This window comes from Sinocyclocheilus rhinocerous, unplaced genomic scaffold (genome assembly GCF_001515625.1).
Source record: "Sinocyclocheilus rhinocerous isolate Xijiao unplaced genomic scaffold, SAMN03320098_v1.1 scaffold382, whole genome shotgun sequence".
Lineage (NCBI taxonomy): Eukaryota > Metazoa > Chordata > Actinopteri > Cypriniformes > Cyprinidae > Sinocyclocheilus > Sinocyclocheilus rhinocerous.
Genome location: NW_015642829.1, coordinates 1,461,749 through 1,478,922, shown reverse-complemented (window position 1 = coordinate 1,478,922; position 17,174 = coordinate 1,461,749). Strand labels below are relative to the sequence as shown.

The 17,174-nt window shown below is 39.1% G+C and overlaps 1 protein-coding gene across 1 annotated transcript in view; it reads right to left on the bottom strand.

Moving 5' to 3' along the window:
- Window positions 1-12,653, bottom strand: part of LOC107756747 (norrin-like) — a 15,622-nt gene extending 2,969 nt beyond the window's left edge. Inside the window, exons 1-2 of the mRNA XM_016573958.1 lie at window positions 12,530-12,653; window positions 3,351-3,706 (exon numbers count right to left, since the gene is read on the bottom strand). Coding sequence (XP_016429444.1) covers window positions 3,351-3,542 — 192 coding nt within the window. The 5' untranslated portion in view covers window positions 3,543-3,706; window positions 12,530-12,653. The remainder of the gene's footprint in view (window positions 1-3,350; window positions 3,707-12,529) is intronic.
- Window positions 12,654-17,174: the final 4,521 nt, after the last annotated feature.

Here is a 17,174-nt window from a genome sequence, read left to right as displayed (position 1 = left end):
CTGCAGAATGTTATGTTTTCTAATACACGCAGGAATTGCACGTGTTCAAACACGCTGCACGAGCTCACGGCGGCAGGGTTCAAAGTCCAAAGCGCGAGGGAAATCTGCGCTGAAACTGTTACTCGTCAGCTGCTTGTGACGATGCGATACGTGCAACAAACGTCTTCCCAAATTCGTAATGAGAATCATTTGTCAACAAAAAGAAGCACTGAGGTCTTCCTGCGGGAATAAAAGTTGAGAAAAAGGAAGAACTCCATCAACATTAATAAATGTTATTGTAATTTTACTGTTGTTCTGTAAAAGAAAATAAAAAAATAATTACAACAGCTCTATTAATACATTTATTGTAACATGTACACATAGTGTTCAGAGTCAGACTAGGATCTATAATATTTTCTAATGTTTTAAAATAAGTATTTTCTGCTCATCAAGGCTGCATTTATTTGTACAGTAAAAAATACATGCCTGATTTAAGAAGGGGGTCTAAAAAAATATTATTTTACTAACTTATTAATTTTAAGTTAAGTTGTGTTTTATTGGTATAATGTTTGATAGAATGTTTAAAAACATTTTAGTGTTAATTAAATATTTTTAAATTGTTGTTTTGTAAAAGCAAGACAAAACAGTAAAAAGCACATTTTGGCTATTTAATTTATGCAATGGTGAAAAAATTGGCAAAATGGGGGGAAAACATGAAAAACCGTGTTCGGTATTCGGCCTTCGGCCCAGTATTTAATTTTGTTCGGCTTTGGCTTCAGCCAATAATTTTCATTTCGGGGCATCCCTATTAGCTATAATAAAGCAAAAGTTCTGTGCCATCCCTAATTTGAACCCTGTGTCAGGACTAAGATAAGCTTCCTGAGAAAGTTGGAGTGTTGAACAAAGAACGCTTGTGTACTCTCTCACTTTGACCTTGCACCTGCATGTTGATGGGAGTGTGGTTGATCTCTCCCAGACCTGGATGCTCAAGCTACTTGACTCCCCCAAATACCTCAATCACACAAATTTGCTTCGTCTGCTTTGTGAGGATTGTTGTGTGACAGATGAAAGGCTTTGCACTTTGTGGGACCGATTTATGGGGGTTAGTGATCCACCTGGCTACATCGCTGAGGTTCACTGGCTGATGAAGAGAGATTCACTCATCAAAATCTCCCTTTGAAAAGCTCTGGTCTATATAAGAGTTCTCTCATAATTAAAGGTTAATGAGTGATGCTCATCTGCAATGATAGCATTATGCAAATATTTCCACATAGTGAGGTAGATATGTGGGGGCGTGTTAGAACGAGCCGTTTTAGGGGGGCGCGGCAGAGTCTTAACTTTGATAAGGAATATCTCTTTGTTTTTGAGACTTTAGTCTTTGCAACTTCAGGGATCTTATCTTCGCACAATCAGCTTGTAACACTCCAAAGAGAAAGGAAAACTTGAAATCGCATCATATGACCCCTTTAATGACTGATTGAGCAAAGTGCGGTACTGAAAACTGTGCAGGCAACATAAAGGATAGTTCTTGGGATTTGAAGAATCTATATACAGATCTTTCAAATGAAAAGAACAATTAATTGGAATATCAGTATATTTACCCTACCCTATTCACTAATCACTTTTCTGGAAGCAACAGTAAAAAAAAATTATGTACGCAAAATCGGCCATAATTACTTTAGAAAGACTCAGCCGCCTCATTTAGATCCGTTAATAAATGTTTAACTGACCACTTTTTTTTTAATCTCTGCTTTTGGATTATCAAGGTTGTTTGTCTCATAATTAGAAAACACAGTGTGTGTAATGATTGCAGAATGAAGATTTTCAGCTCCAGCACAGGCGGCTGACTAGCTCATCATCATTTTATTGGAAGTTGGATATTTGTTGACAGCCCAGCTGGGTTGGTAAGAACGAGAGCCTGAGAATCTTAATTCACGATATACAGATCATGAGCGACTGCCCTTCTGAGGGGTACAGGTGAATCCGAGCATCTGGAACTCATCCCAGAGTGTTTATTATAGATGGCTTTATTTTGGGGGGATGTATCTGAGGCACTCTATTCTTTCGATAACCAAATAAAAAATTTGTCAGGCACGGCACTGTGTGGAGCCCTGGAACTGTGCCATCTCCCAGACATTTTATGCATCCCATGAGTGCTTATTTCTGGCGAGGCTTTGGGCCGCACAGGCAGGCTGTTTGCAGTGTTCCTTGCCAAAGTGTCAAAGTAACTAAAGGTAGAGGTCATTAGACAAGCCAGCCATGCTATCTGATTCAATAAACGAAAACAAGGTTTCTTCTCAGCCTTGGGTACTAATTATGAGCAACATCCCCAGGGTCAGTATTTAAATGTAAAACCTTTAAACATCAGGAGACTTGATTTGTTTTTAAGCAGCTTGTTAGCAGGAAAGTTGTGGGTGTAGAGAGTGTATTGTCTTACAAGAAGATCTGACCTCCCAGACCATTTTTGTAATTTAGTAAGAATCATGGGAGCTCGATTTTGTGTGCCTTTCACTTGGATGCTAATAAGACTTTTTTTTTTTTTAAATAAGACCATAAGAACTCCTCCACACTGACATGCGACAAAATAAAAAATTGTGTGACAGTAATTTAAAATCAAGTTGCCATTGTTGAGGTATGGGAAATTTCTTTATTTTAGTATTTCAATATCAGTTAAACTTTTAAACATTTACAAAAAATTTTTTTTCATCTAATATTTAGATTTTATTTTATTTCAGATTTATTTCAATTACCAATCTTAGTTAATAATAACAACACTGTACAGCACAACACTACACACAACAAACAGTGAAAGCTGTAGTTCGTGAACAAATTACTCTCATGTCTCAGATTCTTTTGAATGAGTCAGCCATTCATTTTAATAAGTCAGAAAGATTTACAGCCACTATCTCGCTTGTATGTTAGCAGTTTGAATCAGGTTTGCTCAGTCAATTGATTATTTAGATCCATTTTTGAGTTCGCAAATTACTCCCTCACTGAACTGCGAATCATTGTTCAGATTCTAAAGGAACCGGAAACTCTTACTGCGATGTGTATTTTTTGGTTTGCGAGACTACAGTGGTATATTTACTGGCTGGATGTTAATATTACAATGTGTAAATAAAGATATATATGCACAGAGATATGTATAAACAGGTAATGGTGTTCTAAAACACAAATATTTTACAAAAAAATAGTTATTGTTTCAATTATGTGATCAAAATTTCCTTGGACTGACATGTGGGAACAAACAGGAAGAAATAATTTGACATTTAAAACAACAACAACAACAATTTTATGGATATTTAACATTTATATAGCACAAATGCAGTCAGGATCACTAGAGTGAGAGCATCTACATTTTCTCTTCTTACCTTTGAATTACACTTGTAGATAGGATGTGTAATGGTCTCAACAAAATGATGCCTCATACACCTGTCAGGATCATTGTCCCCTAAATGTCCACTCTCTGCTTTGCAGGTTACACCGTGCAGGATTGTCAGCAGAGGACATGTGACCAGAAGAAGTAGAATCCCAGGCTGGCTCAGAGTGACTGAGTTCCTCATATTGTCCACAATTTCCACAGGTAAAACAAAAGAAAGCTTGACCGTCTCCTACAGAAGACAACAAAGAATTCTCCACTGTGTTTTTGATGCCACATATATGAACCGAAACGTGTAGTGAGCGTTCTCTTCAAACTCAGCCATCCCCTTGAGTGGTCTGGATGTATCTGTGGGTAAAGAAAGGAACCACGGTTAGTCCAGGATGAAAGTTGCAGAAAAGACACCCACCTGAGAGTGCGATATCAGGTAATGTTTCGCATGTTACGGCCAGTTAGCGGTAGGGCTGGGTATCGAGTTCGATACTTTTTAGGCACCGACCGAATTGCCTCGATACCATCGAGTATCGAAAAACGTCTCGTCGTTCGGTACCAAATTTCGATACCTAAGGGGTTAATCTCATCAACGTCAGTAAGGCGCAGATCGATCAGTGTTTGACATCCGCGAGAGCGATGCGAAAACGTACGGAGCAGTCTGCTCGTGGTATCTTACTATAGCCTAATACACCGATAGGTCTGCACAGTCCACTTTCCACTATCTCCGACAAATGACAGACCGAAAGTCATTCATTTCCAATGGAGAGTAGCGCGGGAGCTGTGTAGAGTTTCAATCATATGAAGATGTCCGTTCATACTACAAGACCGAAAGCGCGTGTTATGTGACCATTCATGCACACTGTAGCATCATGCTACATAAGACCAGGGTTTAAATTGGGCTGGGCCGTCTGGGGCTGAGCCCCTGCACTTATGGGCTTGACATTAACTCTTCATTAACGCCAGACAAGTAACATGATTAAAACATCAGTAACCAAAAATAACTATGTAAACACCAAAACGCAATATTATTCTGATTTTATTACATTTAGAGTAAGTGGCTAATAGTGGATATACTGTAATGTATATAATGTATCTATTGACAGTATAAGGTTGCGCTGCTGAGGCGAGGCTCCCGCAGCCTCTCCAGGAGAAATCAAAACGCGCAACACTAAGAAACTCAGCATCCTGAGGTAAAAATTCAATATGGAAAGTTTTTATATTTAAAATACAGTTAGTAGGGCAACATCACACAACGTTTTCACCATTACGACTGTTTAATAGTTCTATAAACAGTTCAATAAGCAAATACAATAATATTAGGTCACTTACATTTTAGGCGGAAACAGCGCATCTCACAGCAACCAGCCGATTTCATTTATATATATATACATACATACATATATACATATATATAAGCTCGATACCATAGAGGTATCACAGGCAGGAGCACAGGCAGACAGCGCTAGAAACTGCTAATGCTTATCAGTAAATCAGTAGAAAATTAATAGAAATGACGATTCTGTCTGAGCTAGGTGATTCTGTCACACGCACTAGTGTAAATGTAGCTAACAGATGTGTAAACTGAAGACTATTTGAGCTTTATTAAAACTATTTGCACTGATTTTTTGTTTGTTACATTTTGTTCCTTTGTGCAGTGGCTTTGAGTCTGTATAAACATCAACAAGCTGAAAAATAAAACCAAAGTTTTTTTTTAGATAATGTAATCTTGTTCAAATAGATTTCATAAAATTGGTATAGAAAAAAGTATCGTTCAGGAACCGGTATCGAAGTCAAGGTATCGGTATCGGTATCGATATCGAAAATTTTTGAACGATACCCAGCCCTAGTTAGCGGAGCTGTTTAAAGGGTTAGTTCACCCAAAAATGAAAATTCCGTCATTAATTACTCACCCTCGTGTTGTTCCAAACCCGTAAGACCGTTCATCTTCGGAACACAATTTAAGATATTTTTTATGAAATCCGAGGGCTCTCCACAAGGTAACTACCACATTCAAGGTCCAGAAAAGTACCAAGATGATCGACAAAGTAGTCTGTGTAACATCAGTGGTTCAACGGTAAAGTTACGAAGCTACGAGAATACTTTTTTTGCGCAAAGAAAACAAAAATAACGACTTTATTCCACATTTTCGTCTCTACTGCGTCACTTGTGGACGCGCGTTCACAACAGTATCATGATGTGAGCGTGACGCGAGGAACAACACGAGGGTGAGTAATTAATGACAGAATTTTCATTTTTGGGTGAACTAACCCTTTAAGTTGTTAGTGGAGGGACTGGGCAGGTAAGGCAAGGTGCAAAGTAAGGGAGAGGGGGAGTTTGTCTGCGTGAGAACCCGGCAGTGACAGATGACCAGAGACAGACGTCTGTTGTGCCTTTGCCAGCTGGTTAAGGTGATTGCTGCCATGTCTCCAGTCAGGAATAAGTGGGCTGTGATGTATGAGGAGTTCTGGCAGACCGCTGTAGTGTTATTCTAACAATCCCAACACTGAAAAAACATGGTGTTTTTATTACACAGCGAAGAAACCTAATATATTAATAAACAGCCTGGAGTGAATTTCCCCAGAAATGAATTTTTCATAAAATAAATAAGCCTCCACGCAAGTTCTCTCATGACAGCAAAACAACTGCCAACTTAGGTACATATATATATATATATATATATATACAGAAAAGGAAATCATCATTTTCAAAAAGCTGGTCAGCAGAAGGAAGCATGAAGTGCTCCAAAATTTCTTGGTAAACGGGTGCAGTGACGTTGGTTTTCAAAAAACACAATGGACCAACACCAGCAGATGACATTGCACCCCAAATCATCACAGACTGTGGAAACTTAACACTGGACTTCAAGCAACTTGGGCTATGAGCTTCTCCACCCTTCCTCCAGACTCTAGGACCTTGGTTTCCAAATGAAATACAAAACTTGCTCTCATCTGAAAAGAGGACTTTGGACCACTGGGCAACAGTCCAGTTCTTCTTCTCCTTAGCCCAGGTAAGACGCCTCTGACGTTGTCTTTGGTTCAGGAGTGGCTTAACAAGAGGAATACGACAACTGTAGCCAAATTCCTTGACATGTCTGTGTGTGGTGGCTCTTGATGCCTTGACCCCAGCCTCAGTTCATTCCTTGTGAAGTTCACTCAAATTCTTGAATCGATTTTGCTTGACAATCCTCATAAGGCTGCGGTTCTCTCTGTTGGTTGTGCATCTTTTTCTTCCACTTTTTTTCCTTCCACTCAACTTTCTGTTAACATGCTTGGATACAGCACTCTGTGAACAGCCAGCTTCTTTGGCAATGAATGTTTGTGGCTTACCTTCCTTGTGAAGGGTGTCAATGATTGTCTTTTGGACAACTGTCAGATCAGCAGTCTTTCCCATGATTGTGTAGCCTAGTGAACCAAACTGAGAGACCATTTTGAAGGCTCAGGAAACCTTTGTAGGTGTTTTGAGTTGATTAGCTGATTGTCATGTCACCATATTCTAATTTGTTGAATTGGTGGGTTTTTGTTAAATGTGAGCCAAAATCATCACAATTAAAAGAACCAAAGACTTTACTTACTTCAGTCTGTGTGCATTTAATTTATTTAATACACGAGTTTCACAATTTGAGTTGAATTACTGAAATAAATGAACTTTTCTATGACATTCTAATTTATTGAGATGCACCTGTATATATATATATATATATATATATATATTACTTATTTTTTCATGAGCTTAGTGCTTTACAGTCCTCATGACAATGTTTTGTGCACGGCACTTAAATTCACTGAGCCACAACTGCTAAAATGTTTGGTGTAATGAGGGGGAGAAAGAGTAGCAGAGCCCTGAGAGTAACCGACTCTGCAAACCTGGATCAGACAGAGAGGAAATTATCATTCACTAAAATAATGCCTTGCATTATGTCTAAACTTCTTTCCAATTTTATTTCGAAACCTGCAATTGCTCCGAAATCGCAAACACATCAAGCTAATTTAAAGCTTTCTCCTTGTGTTTTTCTTACCGGAGCGACTCATTTAACTTTAGCATTCCTCGGATTTTAGGTATCAATTTTAGGTATCAATTTGCCTGTTTAAATAAATAGTCCCTGAAATGTTTAACTGCACCGGAGAGCATGTGTTGCTGGGTTTACAAAAGCACATATCACAGTCTGTTCTTAACTCGGATACTTTCAATACAGGACGCTCTTGCTTAGTCTTTTATTTAATATTGGGCATAGCAGCCGCCATCTTCATCATCATCATCATCGTGCCCAGACAAGACTGTTGACATTCAAACCTGGTTGAGGGCGTCTGCCGCACTGATCTGTAGGCACTGTAATGGGCATTAACAATGCAGTGTAGACACCCCAGCTCAAAAGACAACTACAGATCCAATTTAGTTCATAAACAATGAGATGGTGACCTCATTGCGCAACCATCCATGGCAGCTTCATCGGTTAAAAACTTCTAGTGCTGTTAGGACAGTTGTGGGTGTGTTGCTTGCCAGATTTCAATGTAAGGTAATGTTGACCACCGCAGTGTCCACACCTGCTTCAGCCTGTAGATTTATAAAGCCCAGTGCGTCTACAAACAACAGAAGGACTTACAATCCCCTCCATCTGAGACAAGGTCCACCACATCTATCCACTTCTGACCAGAGGAATCGTTTCCCTCTCTGGCTTTGTATTTCCCTATTCGCTTTGTAAACTTACATTTTTGAGTTTATAGACTAGGGAAATTAACTTTGACATGCTGGGATCTGACCATAACAACTATCTGATGCAAGCTGTACTCTAATGTTTCCTTTAATTAGCTCTCGGAGTACAATCGGACACAGAGACAAGAACTTGTTTTTCTCAGTATGGACATTTTCAGAGATGTCTAAACCAAAGTGTTTAACCTGAATATTTTTGGCCCTGCAGTATGATTCATTGTTAAAATTTCTAAAAATGTAAATTCTATCATCATTTACCAAAGAAAGTTCACTTGGTGGCAATATTTGCAAAGATTTCGTGCAGCTATTTCAGGCATGCAAGACCAACTCCTATCTACTTAAATTGGGGAAATACCGAAATCTCAAAAACACAAAATTTAATAACATATTTTAAATCTGCAACAAAATCTGACATGATGTTGTTTTCATTATGCTGTCTCATTATGTTACTTTTTACATCCAAATGACTTTTAAAAAAAAGTGTATATTTGAGGTTGGTCCAGCCAGTGTGCATTTACAGTCCTAAGCGTGAGCCTCTGACTATTTCTATGGTAACTGGAGCTTCGGTTACACTTTATTTCGATAGTCCACTTTAGACATTCTATTAACTATACGTAACTTTGTAACTACATGTCAACTACATGTCAACTAATTCTCATTAATTTGCAACTACATGTCTACTAACTCTCAGAGTAGACTGTTAGGGTAGGTTTAGGGTTAGTAGAATAAGTTGACAAAGAAATTGTTAGAAGATATTAAGCAGACAGTCTACTAATACTCTACTAACTGCTAGTTGACATGTAGTTGCAAAGTTACTTACGGTTAATAGAATGTCTAAAGTGGAATATCAAAATAAAGTGTTACCGGAGCTTCTAACAGTGGTTGCAGTGACACAATGGCTTTACCAATTAGCAATTGGCCCTTTTATTTAGAAGGCGGGACTTATTCTGACATATTTCGTGTTGCAGTTTCTTCCATGTTTCCAATATCTTCTTTTGTGTCCCACAGAAGAAACAAAGTCATTGGAGCGACATGAGGGTGAGTAAAAGTGAACTATCCCTACAATATTTCCAAGCTGCAAGATGCAAAACAGGGTATTTTTCATATTCACTAACTGCCAAATTTTATCCCACAGGAAAAAAAAAACAATAAATAAATTTAAGAGGAAGGCAGGAGCCAGGACCGGGTGAGACATGCCAGAACCTCACTGCACTGAACTCCTAGGCCCAGACTGCTCACCTAGGGACCCCGTCTTAACCGGGAGTCCTGTCAGCAGCTATAACGCCACTTAGGGAGCGGATCCCTGGAATGAACTGTCCCTAGGCGTGGCACTGGTGGTTGTGGAAATAGAGTATGGATCTTTTAATCGTGGCTGATCCTCTCAGGCCGCGGTGAGGGGCCTCGCCGTCTGCACCATTAGGACTGTGAAATTCCTGACATTCAAAAGTAGCCACAGGTTAGGGCCGTATGGAAGGAGTCATTGCACAGTCACAGTGCGCTGCTTCTCACCTCACCCAGGCCTCTGTGTTGCGACACTGTTAAAACCATAGTGCCTATTTGATTTAGAGAGGTTAAAACGTGGGAACTTCATAAGCTTTTCATGTCAGGGCATCTTCACATGGTGGTTTATCATTGCAGACACTGAAAGAACTCAGGGGATCATGAGTAGGCTCTTGATATCTCAGTCTCTGTCTCCTGTTCTAACCTTTGCCGCTCTTTCTGCTTTAGATAAAGCACAGACTGTCATTTTAAGGAGGATTTTCTACTCAAAACCACCTAAGGGGTTGGATTATGTGGATTGAGACAACTGAATCCACATTATTAGTCATCCTCAACATTGCTGTGCAGAAATGGGCTTATTTGAAGTTAGAACTCAATTTTTGAGGTAATCCATGTCAAAGTCGCCTAATGCCTTCAAACCAAACTATGCTGAGAAAATAATTGAATTGGAAGAACATTTAATCTGGATCATAACAATTGAGCAATAATGTTGTATAAAAGGAATAATGATATTGGCGTAAACAAGAAGTTAATCTTGAATAACTTAAATTTTAGACACAATATTGGATGTTAGTTTGTGTCTTTTTGCGCAGTCAACAAAAATGAGTCATGTTCCAAATCAACTAGAATTCTGCATATGCTGTTGTGAAATCTGTTGTGCATCTTAGAGCAATACACAGTAGTCGTGTTCTTGAATGAATCAGTTTTTTGAATGAATCATTGGAGTACAGACACTAGCTCGGTTTGCATACTGTCTGAGTAGGTACTACATTTGAATTAAAACAGGGGCCAGTTGCACAGAATTTGCTATGGAGCCCCCTCAAATTCATGTTCAGTGCGGGGAGGCTGGGTTTGGGGTGGCGATCAAAGTTGCGTAAATTTTTTTGGGTGGGGGGTGGCGATTCCCCCCGGTTGCGACGCCCCTGGTGCAGTATGAATTAAATGCGAATATACTATATCTGCCTTGTTGTCTTTGTCATGTGACTTACAGAGTTAGTTGCATGGCTTAACTGCCATCCATTCACACTGCCATTCACAACTCCACTACCATGGCCTCATGGGATAATAAAGTGTCCATTAGATGCGTACTTCAGAATCTTGGCAGAAGTAGTAGGTCATCCGGGTACTTTTTGCCTACTGTTTTATGAATACTGTCAGGGTTGCCAGGTTTTCACTAGAAAACACGCCCAATTGCATTTTGAGGGGGTCCCCAGTTAAAAATGGTGTTCCGGGGGTAAAATACATGTTTTTTGGCGGGGTTCCCCTGCTAAAATTCGCATTCCAGGGGATAAATATCATGTTATTGGAGTCGCTTCAACCCGTGGACATGAAAAACAACCCGCAGCAACAGTGTTAAAGTAGCCCAATTCCGCGGGAAAACCGTGGACTTGGCAACACTGAATACTGTGGATTTAATTGTCGCATTGTCTCCACCTACTGGCTTAAGGCTGTAACATGCAGTAAGAGTCACAAAAAATCCCCACCACTTAACTGTTGTATAATATAAAGTATGGTTATACAAGAAAACTGAAATGAATCACTTCATGTTCCCTACGACTCACTCAGAATTAATTTCACTGCTTGAGTACTTTAACAATGATATGAAAACTTCAAAAGGGCACTCTTGATGGGTCTGACAGCAGCTGAGTCCACAGTTGTTGAGTGAGGTGTGTAGTCGCCGAGTATTTGCCAACCAGCAGAATTGTCTTCTCAGTCACATTGACATGCCCAAACTCCCTCCTCCGGCGAAGGGGTTACGTCACTGTTTTCTGCTTGTTTAGCACCCTATTGTTTGACCGGCTTTTAATAAACCGAAGGGCAGATTCCTGCCAGGATCACCCCGCAGCCCTCCTCCCATGCCCATCTGCAACCTAAGCAGCATGCCAGGGGCACTGCCACCACACGCCGACGCCAGTAACCCGCGTCTCCACAGCTAAAGCCCACACTAAATATATCCCCTGTGATAAAGATAAGACAAACACAGTGGATTTGAAAGTAGCTTGCTGCCAATAGCCAGGGCACCATATGAGCCAATGCTAAACTAATGTTAGCTTTACATTTAGCTTCTCAGAAAAGCGCCGGTCTGTTTGGAATACTAAAGGATGAAAGGGTCTGCGCACAGCAAATCCGTGGCGGGGTTTCCAGTTAAATTAATTAGAGACCCTGTTAAGTTGTCCTGTTAACCTTCCCACTTTAATATGACGTGCAAATTGACGGCTGTCGTCATGTTCTGAAAATACCTCAGGCTTTAATTTCTTTGTAAAGAGCTTGCAGAGTCGTCAAAGGACTATTACGTAGTAGTGATTATGAATGAGTTGCACACATAGCGCTGGTTGATATTGCCTGCTTTTATATCTAACATCTGGAGGGAAGTGTGTTCTAGTTCACCTCTTCCTCAAGCTCCATAAACAATCCTCAGAATATCTATGATTTCTCATCTGGTGCGCTTAGCTAACGACCTCTGGCTTAGCATTAAATTGAGTATTCAGTCACTGTCTGTGCAAGACAAGCAGCTGATGGCTTACCTTAGCAACCGACCTCCCACTGCACACATTATGTGAGGCTCGTCATATATAACATAGCCATTTTACTTCGGTTATGAGTCATTTGGAGATACTATGCATCTGATCTTAATGTTATTAATATGCAGTCTCTCTTAAAATTTGACTCTTGTATTGTGAGGTAAATTATATTTAGCTTGTCAATTTTGACAAAGCATTATATTAAAAAAAACTTTTAAGAATGAAGAAATCTAATAATAATAACAATGATAATAATATACTTACAAAAATATCTAATCGATATTTATATATTATATTATTTATTTATATTTAGTATTTATTTAGTAAGGTATGAGTTGCCGAAACAAGACAACAGTAAAAAAACAAAACAAATGTACATCGATAACCTTGTAGCCAGTGAAAATTAACTCTGATGACCTGGTCACCTTTACAAAGCTGGTGGTCTTACCTTCTGCCTGGTGCCATTTAACCTGCAATATCCAATCCCAGCTGGTTCCTCTAGGACAGAAATGAATTTTTTAAAGCAACAATTGCCTTTAGATCTCTCCTTCTCCTTCATCCACTTGCTCTCTCCCCTCTCTCTGTTTCTCTTTTACTCTCTCTCACGCATGCCAATTGTGTGTGAGCTCTGACTCCTTCCCCTCCCTCTCGGCTCCCCTCCCCTCCGCTTTGACATTCACACCCCCTTTTATTGAGGAATCACATGGAAAAGGGAAAGGGATGGATGATATACATCTTGGGATGGTTGTCAGATGTGGAACGTGACACAGCAGTCGTATATCACCTTAGGGACACACACATACTCGCCCACAGCTGCCACACTGACAAGCAAATGGGGATTCCAGCGAAATCAGAAGACTGACCAAAAGTCTGGCCCTCTTTTACGAGGTCCAGGTTATAAAACTGTTAGTGGAGTTTACTTAAAAACAATTGGTCTGCTGGGTTTCTTTGCTGTGTTCCATGAGACTTGGGAGGTGTAACTCTATTCAGCTGGAAGCGATTTTGAAGTATGTATGTAGTTATATGTTGTAGGATAATGGAAAAAATGTTTTTTTTTTACCTCAAGAAAAACTACAAAGGAGGAATGACAATAGCTGTATTAAGTTCACATCTTTATATGCTAGCACGGGTTTTGAAATTCTTATAAAATACAAAGAAATTGCATTAAAATGCAAAGCACATAACTCCGTTCTTGGAATATAAAATAAAAAACAGATGTGCAATTATGAGTTCCCAATGAATGCATAATTACTATTTCACATCTCTGCCATGGAGAGAATCCAGCAAGCATTTCTGTTTTTCTCAAAGTTTGTCCTTCAGTGGCCAAAAATGTCCTTTAAACATCATGGTCGAGGAGGCAGTTGAAATTAAATTACTGCAAATATTGGCACTAGAGGGAGAAAAATTCGAGATATGGACTTCATCCGAAAGCGAACTGAGGGTTTGTGGCTTGAAAATATCCGATTGTCAGATCTTACCAACTTTATCCAGCAGTTTCCATAATGCTATATCTGGAAAAAAAAAAAAGATAACTACTTAGTTTGAAGCTTCTTATGTACACACAGAAATGAAAAGGGCAAAGTGGCCTAACTAAACTGCAAATATTGACTAACATACAGTTTAACAAAAGAAATGCAGCACAAACTGTGATCAGATGGCACACACAAACCATCATGCCAAGTTAGAAAACCCTTGAGAAATAAAGTCTGTGCTAAAAGCTCAGGAGGTCAAAAGTTTACTCAACATAAATGACCTGCAAGGCCTAGTGTGACCTCACAAATGTTCTCACCTTCTATCTCTCGACCCCTTGACAGCACCATAATTAACAACCAGCAACTCCTGTTCACACACTGCAAATCTGAATTGAAGTAGATTAGCGCAATGCTAAAATCCAATCCAAATTGGGCTGATCATGACAACAGGGTTATATTACACGGCCACTAGCTGGGTATTTTAGTGAGGCGTACACATATATGCATACATAGAGTAAAAATAAATAATTTCTCTGAATCCTTTCTATGATTGCGAGACAAATGAAGACTGGCGTTGACCTGGTATGTCAGCGAGAGCAAAATAGCCTTAGCAGAGATTTCCTCCGAAAGCTTCCCGTTCTGGAAACGAGCCCTTCTCATGCCTGTCCATCATTTTTTTTATTGTATCCAGGAGCATCTGTAGTCTTTCAACACTCAACTATTCTTTCAACTTCTGTTTTGCAATCTGATGTTGCACAAGTATTATATCAAGTCAATTACAGTCTGCATTTGTCCGTTCAGTTCTGTCCATCTACTATTATTTATTTCAGTGCATTCAAACCTTTTTACTAAAGACCTGACACTTTCTAGGAGGACAAAGGGGGTGAGTATTGTCCAAAGACATTGTGCTTGCCTTGATGTCTTCTTACATGACGGTATTTATCCATGCATTTTATCCACAGATTCATATCTGTCTCCCCGTCAACTGAATTTGGCTTTTATTTTTAGCCACAACAGACAGACTGAGGATTGCAAAGCAGCTTGTCAAGCAAAGAACACAAAGTGCATGAGCCAAAGTTTTCAAACTCGGGATTTGATCATGAAGTCTCATTTCAAGCTACAAAAAAAAGTCTCATAATTTCGGGTGATTTATATTAAAACAATGCATGCTGTCGCAGTATCTTCCAGAAATGAGCTCCTCTGGGAAGGCTGACCTGGATGAAAATAGTCCATAGTCCAAATTTACAGCCAGTGTAGAAAACCTTTCTTCCTCTAGCTATTTAAAATGATACTTGCCAAAGAAAACTTTGCATTGCTCACTGTACCAGGTCTAGCAGGCAAAAACACATACCTACTAAAATATGTACTTTGCAAGGAAATAACAGGAAAATACAGATATATTATACATTTCTGTGTGAATTTGTCGGGAGAGTGGAGGCAATTATGACGGTGCAGTAAAAAAGAAGAAGAAGAAGAAAAAAACCCACCTATAGGCAAAGCTGAGGAGAATGTAACTGTTTCCCCATGTCTACCTGAGGCTGTGACTGGCCTCCAAAAAAGACTTAATTCTGCCTGTTTACTATCAGTGCGCCAATTCCTGTAGGCATTGTCAAGTTTGTAGCTGGGAAAAAGAACAAGGCAAAATGACCATCCACTAAGTTCCTGAAGCCTTTTCTATTAAATGAAAACTCATCTAAAAAAATAAGGAGGACAATCTTGTTTAATTGTGTTGTGTTTGTAGGCAGTTTCTGTAAGTGGTAGCCTATCTTCCATTAGATGAAACAAATCTGAATAATATATGTAGCCTATAAGATGCTGTTAAAAAAATTATTGCTACTGTCATTCAATTTAAGACTATATTAAGGTATTGAGGTCTAGGATTGCAGTTTTTACTAGATTACTAGATTGATTATGAATTTTCATTTATCATGAATATTAACAAGATTTGAATATGAAATGGCAAGACTGGTGATGTAAAACTGAAAAAGAAGAAGAAGAAGAAGAAAAGTCAGAATTGTATTTGTTGGAAGCCTATGAAATGTTATACCCTAAAGCTGAAGTGTGTATTTTGTGGATCACTAGTCACCAAATACAACATTTATGACTGTTTCAAACAGGTTTCGCTAAACAACTCCTGTCTGCCATTGGTTAGTTAAACAGGTAACCCTATCCAAAAGCATTCCATCTGTCTGGCTGCTCAAGCAAACAGCAATGTTTTGATGGCACTCCAGAGCCACAATGTTTTTTGACATGTTTTGGTGAAACCAAACTACAAATTGTTTCCCTATAGTTGTCTCTGCATAATAATCTTAGACATAAATATTTTAAGTTTGAAAAATGTCACACTTCACCTTTAAGGGAACAGTTCACTCCTCTTTTACTATTTAACCTCTGTCTACCTTAGGTGGCAGTTTAGTGGTTAAATATGTTTGGTTCAAAACTTCAGGTCTGTGTCTAAAGTCACTTTGGCTAAGAAGGTATTTGCTAAAGAATTCATAACTAAAGCAATACGGTTGGTTTTGACTATAACACTATAATTAAAATGTTTAGCAACCACCAATAGACCTTTAAAAAATTCATTGGAGATCTTTTGCACCAGAGACTTTTATTACATTTTCCTGTTCAGAAACTTAAGGAGACTCGACTGGAGACTGAATAAACATCATTTAAACAAGAGCCAGGAAATATTAAAGGATGAACACCCTATAGTTCTGAAAGGCTGAACACCCTATAGTTCTGAAAGGCTGTAGGTTTAAACTCTATAACGGGTGATCCACGAGTTCTTACCACTCTGAAGAAGTGAGGCTACTTACCTCGGTGTGCTTTAGGTGGACTGTCCCTCTGAAGGTGCGGTCACATACTGTGAAGGTTCGAAATCCAGTCATTTCAGTAAGAATCCTGAGGGCAAAAATTTCCCCCACGCAGATTTCGTTCGTGTTCAATTTGGTCAGGCAAATTTGGCACTTTGACCAACCAGCCGCTTAGTGTAAAATGTGACTGCTGTGTGAGTTATTCTCACATACACTATTAATAATGAACAATGGACTTTTTTTTTGTCCGCAATATTTCGCTAAATTGTGCACTGTAAGTCTCTTAACAATTTATACTAACCTCGCCTATATCAATAATTTGTAGTCTTATATAAAATATATTTGGCCACAGAAATTACTGTACTGATACTTCGCGGCTCTGTCGACATTGGACCTTTTTTGCCTGTGAAAATTCTCTGAACTATTGCTAATGTAACCGTCCTTCAAGAGATATTCCTTTCCGCAATATTCTGGCAGTGGAGATCATCTGCATATAAATTCGATACTTGGCTGGAGGCCTCTTATTATTATTGTTAATACGTTTTATTTTTAGGATTTCACCTCCTTGGTGCCATTAATGTGCTCCAGACAGAAATGAAAACAATAGGGATAATGTTAAAGGTTTTAAGTGCTATAATCAGGTCCCCGGTGCATCTACCAACCAAGGAAACGTGAAAAAGATTAACCTAGTAACTTTGTTTTGGTAAGCCTTTTTCTGCAAGCGTCTGAGAAAACGAGCGCGTCAGATTTCGTTCCCTTGGTGACGTGGCAAAGGGATCTCATTATAATATTACCGCCCCTTAATCTGCAC